The sequence below is a fragment of the Palaemon carinicauda genome, chromosome 7 (genome assembly GCF_036898095.1).
Source record: "Palaemon carinicauda isolate YSFRI2023 chromosome 7, ASM3689809v2, whole genome shotgun sequence".
Classification (NCBI taxonomy): Eukaryota; Metazoa; Arthropoda; class Malacostraca; order Decapoda; family Palaemonidae; genus Palaemon; species Palaemon carinicauda.
In genome coordinates, this window is record NC_090731.1 from 95,736,694 (window position 1) to 95,761,513 (window position 24,820).

At 43.4% G+C, this 24,820-nt stretch overlaps 1 protein-coding gene across 1 annotated transcript in view; it reads left to right on the plus strand.

Moving 5' to 3' along the window:
• Positions 1 to 24,820, plus strand: part of Zw10 (Zeste-white 10) — a 648,851-nt gene that overhangs the window by 18,459 nt on the left and 605,572 nt on the right. The window contains exon 3 of the mRNA XM_068376802.1: positions 9,399 to 9,604. Within this exon, the coding sequence (XP_068232903.1) occupies positions 9,399 to 9,604 (206 nt within the window). The remainder of the gene's footprint in view (positions 1 to 9,398; positions 9,605 to 24,820) is intronic.

Genomic DNA, 24,820 nt, shown 5'->3' on the forward strand with positions numbered 1-24,820 from the left:
CTGCAGGAGGAAGGTGAGTGCTCTATCGCTATGTACATTGCTCGTTTTATTGAGTCTTCCTATCTAGACTTGCTAGCCCTAGAAACCTTGTTTAGAGCAAAGGCGAGCTCTACCTCGCTAGCGTGCATTGCACTCAACACTCGGGTAAGTGCGAGTGCACAGTTAAGCTACATCTTACCTGTGTTAACTGATAAAGATGTGCGCTCAAGCGCTCCTTGTCAATGTTCACTTCATCAATGCTTGCCTTGCCAGCGCTCACCCTAAAGTCAGTCTACTTTGTGATAGGAACGGTGAGTTCCTTTGTAAAGAATGGTAGTTTTTATGCTCAGGCTGATCATTTGGTAGAATAGGTTGACAGTGCACACTTCCTCAGATAAGACGAGCACTAGAAAGGGCTTGAGCTTCCATTCTCTTGCCCGCTTCATTTCCAGGGTACTTCCCCTAAGCCTAGGAAGGAGGTACATGGTGCTCATTTGGGAACAATGCCGTTTTTGATGAATGCCTCTTTATTTCAGGCTATTGTCCAGGTGTTGATGCAGGCAGTTTTAGTATTAACCACTCATTACCCAAAAGTTCCTTGCCCTGGCACTCTTACCATCTGCTGGAATCCTACCAAGGGAGTGAAGGCTCATCTGATCTCAGACGTAGCAGTGATGGTAGGCAACCTCCTCCTAGCCCCTCCCAAGCTTCGGGTGTCTTCGAGATATCACGAGTACCTAAAGACCAAGTCACCCCTATTGACCAAGACATGGTCTGATAGAGGTTAGGATTGATTCCAATCATTCCTAAGAGTAGGAAAAGGAATCAGAGGTCATGCATTCTCGTTCAAGCAGGGGATCAAGGTCTCCGAGGGAAGTCACGATCATAGATAACTATAGGCTTTTGTGTGGTATGTAGAATCAAAAAACTTTTTCAAACAGGCAGTTTGGTTTTAGGAGGAATTGAAGTATGCTAGACCCTTTGCTGATGTTATCAAGGGAAATTTCAAATGCCTTTTCTAACCAAAAACCAGGTGGTGGGTGTCAATTTTTATATTGAAAAGGCATCTGACGCCACCTGAAAGGGTGGTATTTTAAAGCAGTTGGCCTTGTAGGATATAGAAGAACATATATTTTCTTTTATTGAAGAATTTTTATCAAGCTGGTTAATTAAAGTAAGAGTAGGGTCAGAACTGTCTTCTTCCTACATGCAAGGTGTCCCCCAAGGCAGCATACTGAGTATGACCTTATTTGCTGATGCTATCAATAGTCTCGTGAGTCACCTACCTCTAGGCATACAGGGGTCACTATTTGTTGATGATTTTGCAGTTTATTGTAGTGGATCATGTGCACTACAAGCATGCCAAAAGCTTCAAATTGCTATAAATGCTGCTTCTGCATGGGCAACTTCTCGGGGATTCATGGTCTCTCCTTAGAAGACCAAAACCATCAGTTTTACTTGTACTTGTTAAAGAGAAGAGATCCCCACCCCTTTTCTTAAATTATAGTATTTTGCCCTATGAAGATAATATCGAGTTTTTTGGGGTAATTTTCAAAAAGAAAATGACCTTTGGTCCCCATATAAATGACCCATACATCCTGGTTAAAAAGTCACTAAACATCTCGAAAGTTCAGTCTAACAAGACACTGGAGGATTACGAAAATGCCAAACATTCTTAAATTTATTTCCATCACCAACAAATAACAATGTTTCAAACATCTCTGTGTTCACAATCATGTTCCTGTTTACAATTTTTATATACTGCTTGTTCTTTATTGTTTTACTTTCTTTTATCCAGGAACATGATAATGAACACAGATGTTTATTATTATTATTACATGCTAAGCTACAACCCTAGTTGGAAGAGCAGAATGATATAAGCCTGAGGGGTCCAACAGGGAAAATCGCCCAGTAAGGAAAGGAAATGAGGAAACTACAAGAAAAATAATTAACAATTAAAATAAATTATTTTAAGAACAGTAACAACATTGAAATAAATATTTCACATATAGACTATAAAAACTTTAAAAAACACAAGGAGGAGAATTAAGATAGAATAGCAAGCAAGAGAACTCTACCCCAGGACAGTGAAAAACCATGATACAGAGGGTATGGCACTATCCCAGACTAGAGAACAATGGTTTGATTTCTCCTAGAAGAGCTGCTTACCATAGCTAGAGTATCTTCTACCCTTACCAAGAGGAAAATAGCCACTGAACAATTACAGTGCAATAGTTAACCCATTGAGCAAAGAAGAATTATTTGGTAATTTCAGTGTTGTCAGGTGTGTGAAGATGAGGAGAATATGTAAGGAATAGGCCAGACTATTCGGTGTATGTGTAGGCAAAATGAAAATGAGCCGTGACCAGAGAAGGATCCAATGTAGTACTATCTGGCCAGTCAAAGGACCCAGTAAATCTCTAGCATCAGTATCTCAACGGGTGGCTGGTGCCCTGCCCTGTTATTTGTTGGTGATTGAAATGAATTAAAAAATCTTGAAAGCTGTATCACATTTTGATTGGGGTGCTGATAGAATAATGTTGCTTAAATTTATACATCTTTGTGTCTGAGCATGTTAGACTATGCCTGTCAAATTTATGGGTCAGCTACTAAGACTCTACTTGAAAAACTTGATGTTGTTCATAAAATGGGGCTCAGCATCTGCACAGCAGCCTACAGGACATCTCTCATTGATAGTCTGTATGTGGATTCTTCCATGCCTTCCATTTCCATCCGCAGAGAGGAGTTGAGTTTGAGGTTTTTAACTAGGTCCTTCGCTTTAGGTCGAGCTCATAAGACATCAAGAGTGCCCAAGCCTTTGGAAGTACAACTTTAAAAATTATGCCAGTGAAAGTTTTGTTTTCAGCACAGATAGCTGAGGTAGGATATCCCAAGTCTCCCCCTTGGTGTAATCCACCTGTTAAAGTATTTTTTACGACAGGAGGGAAAAATACTTTACCCAGTAAGGTAATGAAAAATTAGATTTTAAAATCATGCTGCTCAACATCATGGGAAACATGTTTTTATGGATGGTTCCAAATTGGCTGCAGGAATTGGAATGGGAGTTGTGGTGGGGGATATTGTTATTAGAAAGAAACTTTCATCCTCTCTTTCAGTATTTACTGCCGAGCTGTATGGAATAATTCTTGCAGTCCGACATATTTTTTAGAAATGGTAATCAAAATAGTTTTTATACAGTTTTTATGGATTCCAATAGCGTTTTACTAGCAAATAAACAAATTATGCCAGGCCATCTTCTAGTACTAGAGGTGCAGGACTGGTTAGTACTTCTTCTGCAGTCTAGGAAAAATGTCAGTGTTCACTTTTTTTGGCCCCCTGTCCACATTGGGTTGGATGAAAATGAACGAGTAGATAAGGCAGCTAAGGAAGCTTCAGGGCTACTATATCCCCCATAAGTATTCCGTACGAAGATCTTAAAAGCATGATACATTTTCACTGCAAGAATAAGTGGCAGGCTCAATGGTTTGATGTGACCACCAATACAAAATTGAAACAAATCCACCCTTCAGTGGATAAATGGTCATCTTGTAATTCTACAAGTAGGAGGGATGATATCATTTTTATTAGACTGCGTATTGGCCATACACATACAACCCACAATTATTTCATGAAGAGTGGTGAAGGGAGACAGGCCCCTCTTTGTAATACCTGTCAAGTGACAATTAGATATCAAACATATTTTAGTCAATTGTCCTGTTTTTATTCTTCAGAGGACTACATATTTTCTCCAGGACAGACCTTTAGAGATATTCTGGGGGAAAATTGTAATACCCTGAACTTGAAAAAAATTATAGAGCTTTGGTTGATATCATGAGCTTTAATTAATTTTATTAATTTATTTATTTAATCTCTCCTTATTTTGCATTTAGATATTGTATGAAAGTTGTGTGATTGGTTTTATAAATTAAAATGATACCAAATGTTGTGAGAGTACGAGTATGGTTGATTAGTTTGCATTATACAGCGCTGAATGGACTTTGATACCCCAGTGCTAGGCTCAAGTTGAAATTATATATATAAATAATCCTATAGAGTTGAGCCTGCCAGAATCCTCTACCAAGGAGGCAAAGGTTCCGCCTGCTCCCTCTGAAGGAGCAAAACCTAAGGAGTCTGAGAAGGACAGTTCCTCCTTTCTTGAGGTCTCTAACGTCCGCACGAGGCGATGGAAGGATGCTAAGACGCTCCTTGAGAATTGGCGTTCTATGAATAAACATTAGTTCGAGGGGAATGTCAATCATTATCAATATCTTCCTCTGTAAAACCAGAGCATAGTGAACTTCGCCCGAGGGCCCAGAAAGAACTCTGAAGACGCCCTCGACCCTCCCCGGGCTGCTCTGGGTGCCAGCTCGGAAGAGGAAGAACCTTTCGCTGCCTGCGTCTACCAGCCCCAAGATCTCACCCCTGTACAGGACATAGATAGTCTTTTTGCTAGTCCTTACTTGCATAAGGAAGGTTAACACTCTGGGTGAGCCTGATTAGAGGAAAAGGACACAGTCCTAGACTTCTTCTGTGATATACTGTGGCCCACCAAAACTAAGGTAGTTTTTGCCTTGGTCGAGAGGGGTCAAGGTAGCAAAGAATAGGGCTTATGCCCAAGTGGCAGGAACTTCACAATCTCTCTGATCCGTGGATTCTTCTTGTTAACTTCCTCCTCTGTACATCCGGCATAGGAAGTGCTACGAGATGGTAGAAAACGATCCATCCCCTTTACCACTAGACCCGGTCATCTCGGCATTGACACAGAACTCTTTGGCAAAACTGGCGATGCTGCCTGTACATTTCTCTGCGGGAAACACCCCCAACATGAAATGGGTTACGATAAGTTCCTCGTAATCCATTTTATGGTTAGATTTCTTGTTGGGATGGTAGGTTATTGTATAAAGAACAAAAACCTCTCAGTCCCTCAGAAGAAAGAAGCCCTATTAGCCTTTCTCCCCTCGAGGCTAGGACTTTCGAGTTCTTGACAGAAAACGTCGTCAACCAAAGGGTCAAGTGGTTTTGAGGCACTTTGATGCTCTAGTCTTAAAATTCCAGAGGTAGGTACCAAAGAGGGAAGCGATTAGGCTGTGTAACTCCCCGTGAGATGGACCTTCACTGTTCAATGTGGAGAGATGGAGGAAGGCGAGTTGGTACTCCCTTCTCCATAGAGCCATCACCTCACTCTCCCATTCAGCGGTACCTCCCCCACATTCAGGGACCGAAGAAGAAAACATCTCAGACTAAGCAGGCAGCACAAGCCTCCCAAATAGCCCTTTTGACCAAGAGGCTCGAGGAGGGGTAATGGAAGTAATAGGAGCAGATTAGGACAGCATTCTCCCAGCCAGTCCTCTGGAAGGGGGATGCCTAAAGAGTAGATTTCAGAGGTGGATGTTCCACGGACCCGTATCAAGAAAGGGATACGTCGTCCCTTTCAAAAACTCTCACCTCCTCTGAGCCTCCATCCGTCGATGTAAGATTCCTATGCAAGGGGATCCACGAAAGAACAGGCCTTTCGGGTCGATTTCCAAACCATTTTGATGAAGGTTGCTCTCCAAGAGGTCCCAGAAGGAGCCCCAGGCTTCTACAGTTGCTTATTTCTTGCAGAAAAGGTGTCTGGAAACTGTCGACCACTCATCAATTTCTCGTCCTTGAACAAGTTTGTACATCATACAATGTTCAAGATGGAGATGGCCCAGACAGTCAAACAAGCATTCAGACCTCAGGACTTCATGATATCGTTAGACCTCAAGGATGCATACTTCCAGATACGCTTTCATCCATCTTCAAGGAAGTATCTAAGATTTACGTTAGGAAGAAACATATAGCAATTCAAGGTGGTGTGTTTCAGCCTTTCCACAGCACCCCAGGTGTTCATGAGGGTATTCACCCTAGTGTCAACTTGGGTACATACCAATTAAATGTGGGGTGTTTCATCCTTTTCATAGTGCCAAGGTGTTCATGAGGGTATTCACCCTAGTGTGAACTTAGGTACATAAGAACAGCATTCCTCAGTTTTGTTACCTAGATGACTGGCTGATTCTGGCTGACCGTGGGAGTTCCTTCTCTTCCATCAAGACAGACTTTTCACATTTTACCAAGATCTGAGTATCATGGTGAATTACGAGTACAGTAGTTACATCTACAACCATCTCAAGACTTGGTTTGTATATCTATGAATGAGAATCAGGGCCAAACTAGGCAAGGTCTTTCCTTCTGAGGACCGAATAAAGAGACTGAGAGAAATAGCCCAGTGTTTTCTCTCATAGGACAATTTGCCAGCAAATTACTGGCAAAGGCTGCTGGAAACTTGACTTCTCTGGAGAAGTTAGTTCCCAACAGTCGACTCTGCATTAGATCTTTTCAGTGGCAGCAGAGGACCTTCTGGTCTCAGCACATTGACCCACTGAACACTCCAGCGCCGGTGTGTCAAAAAGAGAGACCTAGAATGGTGGGTATCGGAAACCAATCTCCTCAGGGGAGTAGATCTTATCTCTCCCCCGGATATTTTGCTCTTCACAGATACATAAAAAAAGGGGTTGGGGACTCATATGTTGCACATCACGGTATCCGGACAGGGGTTTGAAGCTGAGCAGCAATGCCACATAATCCTCTTGGATATGAGTGAAGTCTTTCTCGCCCTCAAGCCCTTTCATCAGCTCGTTTCGGGACACTCCGTAGTGTTGATGAGCGACAACAATGCGTTGGTGTCACACGTAAACAAGCAAGGAGGTACCTCTTCCCAGCACCTATGCCAACTAGCTGTGGAAATCCTCAAGTGGGTGGAAAACAATTTGGTAGCCATTTCAGTCTGGTTCATTTCTGGAAAGAAGAACGGCTGGCGGATAATCTGAGCTGGAGGACTCAGATAGTATGCTCCGAATGGTCCTTGAAACAACAGATAGCCAACAATGTTTTGACTTTGTGGAGTTCGCTGACAATCGACCTGTTTGTGACGTCCATCAACCAGTGTACTGCTTTCCAGTATCGGATCTTCATGTGGTCTGGCAAGATGCCTTCCAACATCTGTGGGACTTTGTGGATGTCTACGCATTCCTCCCCGCTTCTGCCTAGTAAGGAGACTCTTAAAGTCGGGATATCCCAAGATCTGTCGATGACCTTAATATCTCTGCTGTGGCTCCATGCAGGATAGTTTCCCAACATTGTGCATCTGCTCACAGAGGCATCGCGAGATGTTCCCACACTTCCCAATCTACTCAGACAACCATACATGGATAGATTCCATCAAGAGATCCCATTACTTCGTCATCATGCCTTTAGGTTATCGAGCAACTGCTCGAAAAGAAGGGGTTTTCAAGACCAGTTGCAAAGAGAATGACATGATAGCTCCGGGCATCGTCTACCTCAGTTTATCAGGCAAAATGGTCTGTCTTTTGTATAAAGTGCCAGAACAAATGACAAATTTGGAATTATTTGTATTTTTCCTAACTATACAAACCTGAAGATCTTTACACATACTGGTCCCGCCATCGCCTTCCCTCATATTTCTGCCACAATTGCAAAGTAACAGTTATTTACTAGTGCTGGTGTGACTGAGGTGGTGGGTTACTGCGCTACCCCCCTCCGCTAACTAACAGAGGGTAGTTACACCTCGCAAAAGCCTTTAATTCACTGGTTTCCAGCTAGTGCTGAAATGATACTCCTATGTAAAGAGCTTCAGTTTTTTATAATTAGGAAAAATAAAAATTATCCCAAAGCTGCCTTATTGCATTACAAGTTTTAAAATCAGAAACTTAACTAATATTTCCTTTATACATAAAATGACATAAGCAAAATTAAATAAAAACTTTGAAATCATATCCCAAATGCATCAATTGTTATCATTAGACTATAGGGCTTTGCCTGCTTAAATTTTTCGCCTCTTCTAAACATCCTCTTTCCCAGTTTCATTCTTTCTAGACTGACAGTTCCAAAACTAGTCTCACTTAGTAATGATGACTGAGGGATTCGTGTTACAGGTACATTTGATTTTAGTTCTGAAATATTATTTCAGTATGGAATATTTGTTTCATGGTCAAATATTTTTCAATGATAAGATTTTGCTTAACATGGGACCAATATTTCTTCATACATAATCATGTTTACAAAGTGAAATATAAGATTTAATACTAACTTGTAACTGAAGAACAATGCTTGTCTAATACAAAAATGAAAATGATTACCACTTTTGCTGTATACTGTACAATAATAAAAACATGGGTTATTTCGTATACTTGAGATAGACACAAACTCATCCCCAGATTCAGGACTAGTAGGCTATAGCAGGGTGTTGTTGAATTGGATATCCTATAGTTTCCATCTTCATTATTTCTTAATTCAAAACAATTTTTTTATTAAAACTTAATTCTAACCACATTTAAATTCTGTAACTTTACCCCCAAATTATTTTGATTTGTAAGTAAATAAGATGATGTTTATTTATAGACTACAAGGTCAGGACACTGGACAACATCTGTTTTATGTTATTTTTCCTTTAACTTTCTCTGCATCCTGTCATAAATTAATTTAATACCCAGATTTAAGTTACAACAATTGTATTAACCTTATTCAAACTTTAAGCAAATATTTAGAATGGATGATATTTGAGAGAGAGAAACCCTTTTCAGTCAACCTTTTTATACTCTTCTAATTCTTTGAGCACTAGCCATTCTCAACCCAAAAATAAGTTTTGAGAAAGTACAACCCTATTTTTTTTTAAGATACTGTGTGGTGTACAGGACCCTCCTATCTCCTTAGACTCCTGAAGGGAGGTAGGGTTTAATAGAACACTACTCCTTTTAGAAAATGTTAGCTTTCAGACAGAATCCCATGTGGTGATGCCATCTTTCTAATGAGTAGTAGTAATTCTCAGGGATTGACATAGTTATTAGAGGGGCAGTTTGGGTTTCCAGCAAACATGGAACCTATGGGTCTATTATGTTTACTGGGTCTGTGTTTGGAAATTGTTACACTGGCTGCAGGGTAGGGAAGACAATATATGTGTGGTATATCTTGTTACATTGGATTCCCAATTTTGTATTAAGAGAAGTCCCTGGGGACAACACAGTGCCTCTGAAAAATGGTTTTATCCTTTGTCAAAACTCCGTTTTAGGGGGCGGGGTAAACGTACTTGAAGGTCAATAAATATGATGTGGCTTACAGATATTAACCATTGTCTCTACAATTAGATCTCATATACCCTTCATTTAAAAGTAGATGCTATTGTTTGAGAACAAGAATTCTGAATTGTTAAGCTGGATGGAAAAGTGGAGGTTTTATTCTTTTTGAAGGGCTTTCCTCAACCACTTGTAAAGCAAAATTGTTACTTCTAGTTTTCTGTATCGCTATGGCTAGTGAGTTATTTTGCAACACTTTTCAAGATTTTACCCGATCTAATATTATCATAAATTTATTTGTTGCAGGTTTGGAGTGATACAGTATCATGGGATGAAGAACGTAGAAATAATGCCTCAAGGATAGTGACACTGTTGATAAAGGTTAGAGGAGGAGAATCAGCTGAGGAATCTTTGCTAAAGCTTCAGCAGATGTTTGAGGCTTTAGAAATGTTAGGGGAATTGCAAAGACGTATAAAAGCATTTGGAAAAAATCTGATGCGTTATTTTTGCAGGCAAGTTATTTAAAGGTTGTAACTTGTTACGTAATTAGTTTATATATTTGTTAGAAAAATAATGTTGCAAGCAGTGAGGATATTTTGTGCTTTATTTTTTCTGTAATGTATGTTGTATCACAGTGCAGTATTTTTTTTGTCTTTGATAGAGCAGTAACTGAATAACAATTTATAACCTTGGTTGAGACAGGCTTGCATCCTGTGCTTGTGAAGGAATAAGTATTCCTTTTGTAAAATAAACCAAAGGATACTGGCAATGGCTATAAGTTGCTGTATAGCAGAGCTGATAAAACAGGAAGAAGTGGTGTAGTGATTGTCATCGGTAAAGAAATGAAAGAAAACATTGTGGGCGTTGAAAGGAAAAGTGAGAGTAATGAAAATAAGGTTTTGCAGTGCATATGCACCACACATTGGTTGCAGTGAAGAGTTGAAAAATAAGTTCTGGAGAGATAAGGATGAAGTCATAACAGCAAGAGAAATAGAAGAAAGGCAGTAGTTGTTGGAGGAGACTTGAATGAACACATTTGGTGCAACTGCAAAAACATTAATAGAATGCATGAACGACATGGCATGGGAGAAATGAACAAGGAAGGAGATTTGATAACAGATTTTGCACTGGCTCTTGACATGGCAATTAACAAAACCTTTTTCACAAATAATGACTATGTGACACATATAGTAGTGGGGGAAGACAAACAAATAGACTTCAGTGTGGAGAAGGAACCATTTTATTATTATTATTATTAGCCAAGCTACAACCCTAGTTGGAAAAGCAAGATGCTATAAGCCCAAGGGCTCCAACAGGAAAAAATAGCCCAGTGATGAAAGGAAATAAGGAAATAAATGATGAGAATAAACGGATTTTGAGCGAAGCGAAAAATCTATTTTTGGGTGAGATAGCCATGGCGTCCTGATGGAAGGTTCCTTTTTGGTAGCTTCCTTGGGTATATAACTACTAAATATTCCCAGAGAATTTAACCACAGGTTATCACAGAATTCTAACTTCTGGAGCGAGTATCCTAAAGGTTTCCCTTTAAGACATCGTAATTCAACAGGGGACGCATGTATTAACGCGCCACATAGCTATCTGCACCCCACATAGAGTTAACACTTCGATGTGTAGGGGCGGAGAATAGCTGGGGAGCCGTTCCACAGCTAATCTCGTTCGTGGCTACTTTTGGTACTCGAGACGTAAACAAACGGGCGCCATTGCTAAATGACGTCACGTCCGTCCTCATCCTGAAGCCAGTTGCTTGCCGGTCACCATGATACAGCAGGACAGGGTGGGACCTGAAAAAACTGGACGAAGTAGCAGGGAGGGTCCATCAGGACGCCATGGCTATCTCACCCAAAAATAGATTTTTCGCTTCGCTCAAAATCCGTTTTTTGGGCTCAAGCCATGGCGTCCTGATGGAAGAATACCAGAGAATCAATGTATCGTGGTAGATTTTCCCCTTGTAGTGTAAGTGCCGAGGGCTTTGAACAGGTTAGCATAGTAATCTCAATAGAAGAACCGTAGGGAAGAGACCTTCCTGCCCCCCTGGCAGTGAAGTCCCCACGGGCCATGCTGAAGATCAAAGTGGTCATCGAAGGGTTACCCACCTTGCTGGGAGAACATGAAGAACTCGGAGACAAGACTGAATGGTTGGCATTCATATAGGAACATTCTCAAGGGCAGACAAGTGGTGGTTAGGCACTGTATGTGAATAGAGAATCGTCTGGTCTCTAAGGTATGATGTAAGTAAGTATTCGTGTTGGAATATTACATTGCAGAGGTGAGTATATCATAAGGGTTGAATCCTTAGTAATCTTCATCGACTATAAGAGGAAGGGGATAATAAAACTATGACAGTCATGTATTTCATAGTATAAGTAGGAGTGGATTGAGACGCACAAGTAATAAAATAGAAATTTTATTTCACAATTGCAGAATATGTTAAATAAATGCAATAAATATGTAAAAGTAATTTACAACAAATTATAATGTACATAGTAATGAAAGACTTGCTCTTGAATCTGAAAGAGAATTTCAAATTATTAGTAGGCACTCGTTCCAGAGGAACGTCAGTCTTTAAAATTAAAACACATCATGCTCTAGGCATGCGGCACTCATGTGACGACTATGACATTTCACCTGGGAGAAGAACAGTAAATGAAAAAGCACTAAGTGTTTTTGAAATCACTACGTATCACGCGAGGGTCAACATAGGCACCCGAGAAGTTAGAGTCCCAAGTAACTCACTGTTCTATGCAGAGTTAGGTGCAGGTTTCATAACACTACCTGCGGCTACCACAAAATGTTTGACTTCGTGCACTTGTTTCGCATAATGTTTGAAGAAAACACGAGAGGATTTCCAGCCTGTGAAACTCTTAAGGCTTTCGAAATCCATACTCTGAAAGAAATTCAGAGACGATGCAACTTTTCTAGGATCGTGACCGGCGGGTGTATTGTCAGGATCCGCTCTGCGAATGAAGTAGGTGATTTTCGCTCTTAGTTGTTTCAGTGACAGGTCGCTGCCCGATGTTTCTCCTTTGAAGAGTTGGCCTCCACCAAAGTCCGAAGTTCTACGAAGATAGACCTTGAGGCTCTCTACTGGACATAGAGAGGCATCTTCTTTCAGGGGGCATATTCTCCAAGGGCCCCATCTTTTGGTGGGTAATTCGTTTTTGGCGAGAAACGTCGGATCCGGGAAGAGGGTAAGGTCTCCTGAATCTGTAAACAGAATGTGGCCCTCGTCCCTTGATAATGCCACTATTTCGCTGACTCGGGCTCCTGAGGCAAGAGCAAAAAGAAAAATATCTTTTTGAGTCAGATCCTTGAGAGGGCACGAATCATTGTCCAAGTTGGAGGCAAAATGGAGCACCTTGTCCAGGGACCAGGAGATCGGTTTTGGTGGGGGTGCTGGGCGTAGACGAGCGCATGCCTTCGGCAGTTTATTGAAGATGTCATTGGACAGATCAATCTGGAAGGCATACATCAGTGGTCTAGTCAAGGCCGATTTGCAAGTAGAAATCGTGTTGGCTGCCAAGCCTTGTCCATGAAGGTGAATGAAGAAGGACATGCAAAAATCGATGGTGATTTCCGTAGGATTTTTTGCCTTGACGAATGAGACCCATTTTCTCCGGGATGATTCGTATTGCCGTCGTGTGGATTCGGTCTTGTATTCCTCGAGGAAGTCGAGACTCTTCTTCGATATCCCGAACCTTTTCTTCACGGCTAGGGAGAGAAAATCATGAGATGAAGGTCCCTGACTTTCAATGATGAAGCGAAGACAGTCGACTTCTGTACTTGCTGGGAGAGAACTGGGCCCGGGAGAGGGATCAGCGTAGGTTGTAGCTCCAGGACTAGGGGGTACCAGTTGCTCCGAGGCCACTTGGGAGCCACTAGGGCTGCTGTTCCTTTGAAGGTTCTCAGTTTGGAGAGGACTTTCAGCAGAAGGTTGGTGGGAGGGAACAGGTAGATCTTGGACCATCTGTTCCAGTCCAGTGTCATGGCGTCCACTGCTTCTGCCTTGGGGTCCTCGTACAGGGCCACATATCGAGGAAGTTGATTGTTGTCGCTCGTTGCGAAGAGATCGATCTGAAGTTCTGGAACTTGGTGAGAGATCAAGGAGAATGATCTTGCGTCTAGAGACCATTCCGACTCTATCGGGCTTGTCCAAGATAGAGCGTCCGCCGTCACGTTGCGGAATCCTTGTAGGTGAACTGCAGACAGGTGCCATTTCTTCTTCTCTGCCAGACGGAAGATTGTCAGAAGCACCTGATTTATCTGGGGCGATCTTGAGCCTTGGCGATTGAGACATCGAACTACCACCGAGTTGTCTAGGGTTAGACGAATATGGATCGAGGGAGGCGGGGAGAGTTTCTTCAGAGTTAGAAGGACCGCCATGGGCTCCAAGATGTTGATGTGAAACGTCTTGAATAGGGGAGACCATGTGCCTTGAGCCTGTTTTTGGTGGGAGTGACCTCCCCAACCCTCCAGCGAGGCGTCCGTGTGGATGTTGAGTGATGGAGGTGGGTGTTGAAGAGGGATGGACCTTTTCAGGGCCTTTGCTTCCGACCACGGCTTGAGGAGCAGCCGAAGTCTGTTTGGGAGCCGTCTCTTGAGGTCTCTTCGAGCGATGGATGCGGAACGTCTCCAGACTCCCGCGGCATCCTTTAGCTGTGCACGTAGCACTGGGTTTGTCACTGAGGCGAACTGTAGAGAGCCTAGAACTCGTTCCTGCTTACGTCTTGAGATCCGTTTGGATTTCAGCAGTCGCTTGACAGACCCTGCTATTTCCTTCCTTTTCTTCTGGGGAATGGAAAGGCGGTGTGACTGAAGGTTCCACTGGATTCCTAATCATTGGAACTTCTGAGCTGGAGAAAGGCGAGATTTCTTCGCGTTTATCTTGAATCCCAGGTGTTCTAGGAACTGGGTGACTTTGTTGCAGGATTTTAAACAATCCTCGGGCGATGGAGCCCAGACTAGCCAGTCGTCGAGGGAGGCCATCACCTGGACGTCTCGGAGGCGAAGCTGTTGTACTATGGCATCCGCCAGCTTTGTGAAGATCCGAGGGGCCACGTTGAGGCCGAAGGGCATGGCCCTGAAGGCGTAGCTTTTCCTTTGGAGTCGAAATCCTAGGTAGGAGGAAGCGTGGTGGTTCAGTGGAACGTGCCAATAGGCATCCGCCAGGTCTATGGAGACCGTGTAGGAACCTTGAGGCAGAAGGGTCCTTATCTTTTGAAGAGTCAGCATCTTGAACTTGTTGTTCGCTATGAACTTGTTGAGGGGGGATAAGTCTAGAATGACTCTGAGCTTGTCGGAGTCCTTCATGGGGACACAAAACAGTCTCCCTTGGAACCTGGTTGACTTTACCCTCCTTATCACCTTCTTGTTCAAGAGATCTAGGACATATTCTTCCAGAAGGGGGGTTGATTGTTGGAAGAATTGCTGGAAGGTTGGGGGTGGTTGAGTCCAACTCCAGCCTAGACCCTTCTTGACGATGCTGTGTGCCCAGGGATCGAAGGTCCAACGATCCTGGAATTGGCGGAGTCTTCCTCCCACCGGAAGCACTTCATTGCTTCTGGTGTCCCGAGGGTTTACTGCCTCGGCCGCTAGCTCCCCTTCCTCCTCTGCCTCTGGAGGGACGGCGAGATGCGTCTCTGCCTGCACCTCTGTTTGAGCCTCTACCTTTGGGACGAAAGGTAGTCGTCTGTTGCTCGAAAGCAGGGGTGAAAACCGGCGACTGTGACAAGACCGGTTGGGTGACCAGCTGAAAGGTCTGCTGTGGCTGAGCTGCCACTTGGGGAGTAGCGGGTCCCGGAAACTGCCGTCTCTGTTGACGTTGCTGGGGTTTCTGCTTGGAGGATTTCCTCTTAGGTTGAGGGCCGTCGTCCTGAGAGGATTTCCTCTTCTTCGACATGCCCCACTTGTGGAGAAGGTTCCTGTTCTCCGTGGCGGTCTTGTCGGTGATCTCTTTCACAAGGTCAGAGGGAAAGAGGTGCTTACCCCAGATGTTGGAGGAAATCAGCCTCCGGGGTTCGTGTCTCACTGTGGCACTTGAGAACACGAATTCACGACAGGCTCTCCGAGCCTTCATGAAGCTGTACAAGTCCTTAACTACAGTCGCCAAATGAGTTTTGGCGAGCACCATGTAGTGGTCGGGGACTCTAGTGTCACCGGCCATGACGTCAAGCTGTACCTGGAGGGACATGGATGCGGCGAGCCTTTCCTTCGTGTCTTGTTCCCGACGAAGGAGATGGTCATTAAGTTTCGGGAGGTCTTCGTTAAACTGACGTCCAGCAACGTCAGGATCTAGTTTCCCCACCACGAAAGTATGCTGGACATCTTTCCAGTGTCGAACATCGGGGGGAGTAATCAGGGAGAAGGGTCTGCACTCCTCCAGTGCAGGGCAAGGTTTCCCTTCTTCCGCTGCTTTGTGTACCGCAGCGAAGGCCTTTTCCATGAAGGGGAGGATCGCATCATCTGGTGCGACGTAGGTAGGGTGCTTCTTGCTCAGCGCCGGAAGCTTTGAGCAGGTAAAACCCCTACTTTTAAAAGCGTTGGCCAGCATAGCCTGGGCCTTCGGGAGATCGAACACTATCACCTCCTTAGGTTCGGTCTCTTTTTTAGAGGCAGGTTCGGATCGAAGTCGGACGTAACAGTCCGGGTAAGCCTCAAAACTCGGGAAGAACTCCACTTCTTCCAGGGCAACCGAGCCGACCTTCTCACTGACGAAGATCCTGCCCGTTGCGATAGGCATGTGCTCAGCATACCTCCAGGGGTTGGCGTGCGAGCATGCCGGGAGGTCCTTAACCGAAATCCTTTTCGGCTCCTTTGAACTTCCCATGGTCCTGATGTATTCGTGTGTTTCACGGAGTTTCTTGTCCATAAGAGCTTCGAGCATACGGAACATCTCCTGGGCGCTGGATGGGATGGGGTCCGGGGTGGCGGAGGTAGACGGGAGTGATACTTCCGTCGGTGTAGGAGTAGGGGCGGTGGTGGAAGGCGGAGCGACCTCTTGCTCCGACTCGGCGTATTCCACTCGGTCTTCCTCATAGTCCAATTCTTCGGCCATGAGGTTCCTCTCCGTTGTCTCCGACACCTGCGACATACGATCCGCGTTGTCGGTATCCAGGCGACACTCGTGCATGGACTGGGCCATGACTACATCGGGTTCCACCGTGATCTGGACGGTGGGGATCTGATCCTTGGGGACCACAGAGTCTTGGGATGCCTTCGGGAAAAGTAAGGCCCTCAAGTCTTCAGTGGCAAGGTATGGTCCAGTGGCGTTCTTCTGGAAGCCACGCACCCATTTGCGTAGCTTCTTTCGAGAAGCGTCCCTAACCTCCGCTGAGGGAGGGTTATTGAACGCCTCGACCAGGCAGTCCTGGCAGACCTTATAGTTCTGCGGGTCCCAAACCTTCAAATCACCTCTCTTGTTGGCACAAGGGGCGTGAGTCCTACATGCCGTGTGCCCATAGGAGTGCGGGCGCTTCACTCCACAGAAGCCGTGGTCGCACTTCACGTACTCTTCCTGTAAGAGAAAGAGAACATGAGTATGGGGGAGTCATAAGAATGACTTCTATTCTATAGTTAAATATTAACGGATTAATCTTTAACTTAATATTAAGTGGTATAAACAATGTGATGTTCAGAAAGTGGGCGGAAATGAAGGAGATAGACACATACTCCGTGTAACCCGCCCGGCTGGTTACCGTAACCTTATCCATAGGCAATTTGTTTGTGACCGAGGGCACAGGGCAGAATTCTTCATAGATTGCCAGGAAGGCAGGGGGAATTCTAGTGGGAATTGCCAAGGATATAAAACTGGGACTGAGGCCACTCAGACCATAGAATTGGGAACGTAGACGATCCCATAGGGTAACGGTTTCCGGCAACCAGCCGTGCTAAGATACACACAGCATGCTGGAAATTTGTGATATGCAAGAAGACAGCATGGTTATTAATAGAACGGTAAGATAATACCTATCTATTTATGTAGTCAAACCATCTGGTTGCAATGTAGGGCTATCAACATGAGATGATAGCTAGAAGAAGGGGTGCAAGTCGCTTGACGCCTCCGGAAGGCTCCGGCAGACCGACGGCACGCCGGAGGCCGCCCCAGCAGAGTTTCTGGCATTAGGGAAGACAAATATATAAGTCAGGAGTAATGCCAGGATAGCGGCCGCCGGCACAGCGGCGGGGAGCGGCGGCTCCGGCAGCCGAAGATTGCCGGCTTGGTGACAGGGACAAGGAAAGGGCTATAGCAGAACTGGACTGCCGGCAGTGGATGCTGGCACTCTGGGGGCCGGACCGATGGACGGACGGCCGAAGCTATGAGGTATGAGGGAAGGCCATCGGCTGGACACCGACAGGAGGCGGCAGTCCCCGGCACACGGAGGACTGACGGCCCAGGGGGCAAGGAATGTGTCACCAAGGGCGGGAGGTGGGTATCACCGACAGGGGAGGCGGCAAGGGACCGGCACCAGGATAGTGAAAGAGACAGGAGGAGGGATGTAGGGGTACGGACACGGACCCCAAGACATCCCACCTGAGTGGGTGTACCCGTGATAGAGGCTAGCCCTATCACCCAGAGGCAGGGACCGCAGGCGGCCGGGAGCCAGGGTAGCCCAAGGGAGGGCTAGGGAACACCCAAGAGGGGGGAGAACCCCTGCGGACAAAACGCATCCAGTGGCTAACCCCATAGGACACTATGAAGGGTATATGCACCAGAGCGGACTGCACACAGGAGCTCAAGGTAGCCCTATCACTCCACCCTAAGGAGGAGTTGTAGGACAGGGGACAGATGGGTATAGACTAACCTAAGTATAGGCTAGGCCATACAAGAGATAGGAGGGGAGGGGAGAAGAAGGGTCTTCTATAGAGGAGGCTCTGTACCAAAGCGGCCACCAAGGAAGGGAGGACGCTCCCTAGCCTAAGGTAAGGCAGCCTGTCTGAGAACGGTGCATGGGTATCGTTTCAGCAAGGCACAGAACTAACTCCCCCCAAGCCTAACCTAGAGCAGGGATGTTACACCCTGAACTAGGAAGGATGGAAGACGTATCGCTATTGCAGGGAAGGTCGGAAACCTAGCCCCAGCAATAGAGGAAGGGCGTGCCGTTCCTCATTCTCGGACGCAACCCTAAGGGGGGATCATTCCCTTAGGGAGGAAAGAGAAGCGATAGATACTCTGATATGAGCTTGATCCCCTTACGTGGTAGGGGGAGCAAGGCTACACAGAGGGGATGCCCTAAGGCAGGGGGTGAAGGAAGCATATAGGGGTCCTACATGTAGGTTAGGTTAGAAAGGCACACTATCAAACCTATCCCCTATATGGTCCCTGAAGGCGAAAACACTTGCATCACAGTCAACAGTATCATAAAATAATGCCACTATCTTCATAACTAAACCTAGGATCACTGAAATATATCATGCATGAACACTGATGATAGGCGCTCTGGCCTAGGGGCTAGACTAGCGAGCTGGTATGGGGTCAGATGATAACCGATAACAAAGCGTCAAAACACGATATATAAAGTTCCTAGCTATGAAGACTAAATAACTAATAGTATCGATTAGTTAATGAGGCCGGAAAACGCTGTTGAGGCTAGCTAAATAAGGCATGCAAAACAACAGCGACGCCATAAAATGGCGGGTCCGGTCGAGGCACAGCTCTGCCACAAAACATAAAATATCTCGAAAAGTAAAAGTTACTTTACGGTCAGAGCTTAATTAAACAATACTGGAACCTTGTATTCAACTTTCCAGAAGAAGGCGAGGCCGAGGGTAGAGACATGGCTAAGATGCAAGTCGATAAGATACGCACAGGGAAAAATCCGTCTAGTAAGGCAAGCTACTAAGCGAAGGATGAGGACGGACGTGACGTCATTTAGCAATGGCGCCCGTTTGTTTACGTCTCGAGTACCAAAAGTAGCCACGAACGAGATTAGCTGTGGAACGGCTCCCCAGCTATTCTCCGCCCCTACACATCGAAGTGTTAACTCTATGTGGGGTGCAGATAGCTATGTGGCGCGTTAATACATGCGTCCCCTGTTGAATTACGATGTCTTAAAGGGGAACCTTTAGGATACTCGCTCCAGAAGTTAGAATTCTGTGATAACCTGTGGTTAAATTCTCTGGGAATATTTAGTAGTTATATACCCAAGGAAGCTACCAAAAAGGAACCTTCCATCAGGATGCCATGGCTTGAGCCCAAAAAATTAACAATATATCATTCTAAAAACAGTAACAGCGTCAAAACAGATATGTCCTATATAAACAATAAAGACTCATGTCAGCCTGGTCAACATAAAAACATTTGCCCCTACTTTGAACTTTTGAAGTTCTACTGATTCAACTACCCGATTAGGAAGATCATTCCACAACTTGGTAACTGCTGGAATAAAACTTCTAGAATACTGTGTAGTATTGAGCCTCATGATGGAGAAGGCCTGGCTATTAGAATTAACTGCCTGCCTAGTATTACAAACAGGATAGAATTGTCCAGGGAGATCTGAATGTAAAGGATGGTAAGAGTTATGAAAAATCTTATGCAACATGCATCATGAACTAATTGAACGACGGTGCCAAAGATTGATATCTAGGTCAGGAATAAGAAATTTGATAGACCGTAAGTTTCTGTCCAACAAATTAAGATGAGAATCAGCAGCTGAACACCAGACAGGAGAACAATACTCAAAACAAGGTAGAATGAAAGAATTAAGACACTTCTTCAGAATAGATTGATCACCGAAAATCTTAAGAGACTTTCTCGATAAGCCATTTTTTTGTGCAATTGGAGAAGACACAGACTTAATGTGTTTCTCAAAAGTAAATTTGCTGTCGAGAATCACACTTAAAATTTCAAAAGTCATACAAATTTAAAGAAACATTATCAATGCTGAGATCCGGATGTTGAGGAGCCACCGTCCTTGACCTACTTACAATCATACTTTGAGTTTTGTAAGGATTCAACTTCATACCCCATAATTTGCACCATGCACTAATTTTAGCTAAATATCTATTAAGGGATTCACCAACCCCAGATCTACCTTCAGGGGATGGAATTGATGCAAAGAGAGTAGCATCATCTGCATATGCAACAAGCTTGTTTTCTAGGCCAAACCACATGTCATGTGTATATGATATGTAAAGTAATGGGCCAAGAACACTATCCTGTGGAACATCAGATATCACATTCCTATACTCACTATGGTGCCCATCAACAGCAACTCTTTGAGATTTATTACTTAAAAAATCAATAATAATGCTAAGAAACGACCCACCCACTCCCAACTGTTTTAGTTTGAAAACAAGGGCCTCATGATTAACACGGTCAAAGGCAGCACTAAAATCAAGGCCAATCATACGAACTTCCTGACCAGAATCAAGGGATTTCTGTACAGCATTGGAGATTGTAAGAAGGGCATCACATGCTCCAAGGCCTTTACGAAAACCAAATTGCAAACTAGAGAATAGATGATTACTTTCAGCAAACCTATTAAGACGTTCAAAAACTTTAGATAATATGGGAGTTATGGAAATAGGGCGGTAATCAGTGGAACTTGAGCTACCATAAACACATTTACATAGAGGAGCAACATTACCAATTCTCTAACAAGTGCTAAAAGCTCCTCTTTTTGCTAACTTGCGCAAAATAACAGATAACTTTGGAGCTAAGAAATATGCTGTCTTTATAAAAAACAAAGGAAAAATACCATTTGGGTCCACACCTCCATAAGCATCAAGGTCCATCAACAGAGCTTTAATTTCATGAGATCGAAAAGGTAAACTAGTTAGTTTAGCCTCAGGAAAACAGGAATGAGGTAGTTCAAGTTTTTCATTACTCTGTTTACTGTCAAAAACATCAGCCAAAAGGATTGCCTTTTCCTTTGGACAGTGAGTGACTGAGCCATCTGGTTTAAGTAAAGGAGAAACTGTTGCATCTACACCAAAGAGTGCAGATTTAAGGGTAGACCACCATTTATGTTCCTGAGTTGTACCAGAAAGGGTTTCTTTTATGGCATAAACTCTCTGAGCAAAAGCTCGAAGCTGAGTATAGTTGTTCCAGGTCAAATCTGATCTGTTACCCTTCCAAAGGTGATAGGCCTCCTGCTTCTCCAAATAAGCACGTCTACAATCATCATTGAACCACGGTTTGTCCTTCACTCGGTACCTTAGCACACCAGAAGGGATACGCCTATCAATTATGTTGACTAGATTCTCATTCAAAGGGACAACAGGATCTACACTACTATATTATTGTGACCAATTCAAGCACAAAAGATCATGCAAAATCCCATTCCAGTCTGCTTGGGATTTCATATAAATTTTACAAGAGTATGATATATCAGGGACAGGCTGCTCAGTCTTCACTACTAATGAAATCAAGGCATGATCAGATGTCCCAACTGAAGAACCAACCTTACTAGTTATAACGCCAGGGGAGTTAGTGTATACGAGATCCAAGAAATTAGCAGACCTGTGAGTAGCTTCATTTATGATTTGCTCACAGCCTGATTCAGAGGCAAAAGTCTAAAGCTCTTAAGCCATGGCGATCGGTAGGGAGATAGAACTTAACCACTCCCTGTGGTTAGCATTAAAATCACCAACAAAGACAAAAGAAGCCTTTCTATCATCTTGTATTTAAGTCATAATGGTAAGAAGACAATCGAAGATAGAATCGTCCATGTCTGGATTCCGATAGATCGAACACAAATAAATGTTGTTATGCCTGCCACAAGCTTTTATTACCTGAATCTCATGACATCCACATTGATAGCAGGACTTATGAGAAGCAGGGTACTCGGTCCTAATATACACCGCCATTCCCCTGGCCCCAGGGATGCTGTCACGTTTCAACATTATTTGCTTCTTAAAGCCAGTTATAAGGAGCTCAGATGAGTGCCTCATATTAGAAACCAAAGTTTCTGAGCACAAAAGGATATCATACTGTCTGGATGCAACTGTAAGGTCTTGGATATTTGCATGAAGACCACGAATATTGCAATACAGAAGACGACATTGACGAAATCTTGGACGTACTGGTCCTGGATTTCGCTCATTGTTTCCAGACAGCATAATAATTAATAGAAATAAAAAAGAGACATCATACTTAAAAACTAGATTAACAAGAATTATAACAAAAACAATATGTACAGAATTATGAATAAAGTGATTGATGATACCCAAAGACTAGAGTAAAAAGTTGGAAAAACTGGTCAACATGGAGGAGCCGATACACCATGCAAGGCTAAATACCCTCCATGGTAGCCACTTCAACTGAAGGGAATTGAAGAATTGTAAGGTCATTAAAGGAGAGAGAGTTAGCAGACAGCGTAGGCTACTAGTGTCAGATCTCTTGTTAAGACGAGTTGGAATGGGGGAAAAGGTGGTCCAACCGAAGATAAAGTGGTGGTGATTAGAAGAGCAAGAAATTAGAGAGATTTAAGGAAGCAGTTCTTAGAGGCATCAGATCGGCAGAAGATGTGAACATCTAGTGAACAGAAAATGGTACAATGATCCTTAGAATAGCAGGAATTATTGGGGAAGACATCTGGTACAAGACCACCAATTGAGAAAGCTGGTGGTGGAACCCTAACACCCAAGATAAGATAAAGAAGGAAAAGGAAGCAGGAGTAGCCTATGAAAGGAATCAATCTGAGGAAAATAGGATTAGCTTGGAAAATTGCAAATAAGAATCTAAAAGGGCCAGAGAGACAGCTGAAAGCCTAAGTTAGCAAAAAAGCAGAGATAAATTATCAAAGGATCTAACACATATCAGACAGATCAAGGACAAAAATGGAAGATATTTTTATCAAAAGAGAAAAGCTTAATAGCTAGATGGAAGGAGTACTTTGAAGAGTTACTAAATGAAGAAAATTCCAGAACAATAATAAGAGATGGAAACCCTCATGAAAGAATAGTCAAGGATATTATCAGAGAAAAGGTTAAGAAGGCAGTGGATAAAATGAGGGGGAAAGCAATGGAACCTGATGGAATACCAGCTGAAGTGAGGATGTGTTTAGGAGGAAGGCATAGACGTCCTCTAGGATTCAATAACTAAGATGTATCGCCAAGAAAGAATGCCAGACATGTGGAGAATTATCCAAATGGTCCTGATCTACAAAGGGAAGGGTGGTGTGTAGGAGTATGGGAACTACAGAGGAATTAAGCTAATATCACATACAATAAAAATATATTAGAGGATTATAGAAGGAAGATTGAGAATGGAAACCACAATTTGTGAAGAACAATTTGGTTTTATGCCAGGAAGGAGCACAGTTGATGTAATATTTGCACTTAGGAAGACAGTAAAGAAATATTAATTTGAAAAAAAAACATATGATAGCTTATTTAGGCAGGAAGTGTGGAGGTGCTTGAGAGAGAACAGTTTCTGAAAAGTAGGTCAGAATAATGAAAAATATGTATCCAGAGGCAACCATGCAAGTAAGAAGCACTGTTTAAACTATGGAGAAGTTTAAGGTGAAAGTTGGTGTCCACCAGGGTTCAGCCCTTATTCTACATGTTTGATATTTTAATGGATGTTATAACATTGCAAGTTAGAGAAGAGCTGCCTTGGAGTGCAATGTTTGCTGATGACATTGTGCTGACTGATCTAACAAGAGGTGTCCAACTCAAGCTAGAAAGATGGAGAGAAAATCTTGAGAGTAGAGGCTTAAAATTAGCAGAATAAAGAATAGATGTGGACAGGTGGAGAGGAATGGCAGGGAACAGAGAAATTAGGCCAAGGAGACATAGAGAGGGTTAGCTCCTTCAAATATCTTGGTTCTGTTTTGAGCAAAAATGGAAACCTGATGCAGAAGTCAGCCATAGAATTCCGTGTGCATGGATGAATTGGAGAAAGTCATCAGGGATACTTTGTGATAGGATGATTAGTGCAGTGGTTTGGTCATGTCCTAAGGAGAGAAGATAAACATGTAACTAAAGGGTTATGAATGTGGAGGTGGATGGCAGGAGAAGGATGGGATGGCAAAAGTTCAGGTGAAAAGATAGATTATTGAATGATATGAAGGAAATTGTTTAAGAAAACAAGATGTACAGGACACAGGAAGATGGAGAAGGCTGACTAGATACAGCAACCACATATAGAAATAGAAAAAACTGAAGGCAAAGAAGATTGTGATATTTTCCAGGAATTTATAGCTTGACCTCCCAACACTTGTGAGAGATGCAAGAATTATTGAACTTGCTTTATCTGGCAATGAAATTGGGTTTTGAGTTTCAGATCACTCAGTTTGGTTTTGAAATGTAACTACACTGTTCGTATTGTTCTACTTGCTCTAGTATCTTGAATGGTTAGGCAGTTTGGCTTCTTTAGATGGTGGAGCAAGTAAAAGGATTGTATGTGTGTAGCCTTCCTTTTAGTAAGGCTCTCTTTCATTGCTGAAGTTCCTCACATAATGATCAGCTATAGTAAAATGGGCGCTGGCTTCTTCATAATCTTCCAGTTTTTTTTTTTTTATTTTGGTGATACCTTCAAGTGCATGCCATCCCTAGTGGTAAGGATTATACAAACGAGATAAAGGAATAACAAAATCCACTTTTTTTCATTGCTGTTGCCATTTGATATTCATTGGCCACTGATTTATGAATTCTTGCCTCTTGGGTATACTGTAAGGTGTGGTCTCATTCCTATATCATTAGTGGAACCAATTACTAATAGCATAACTGGTTCAGTTGGGTTTTTTTTTCTCCTTTGAGAAATGAGA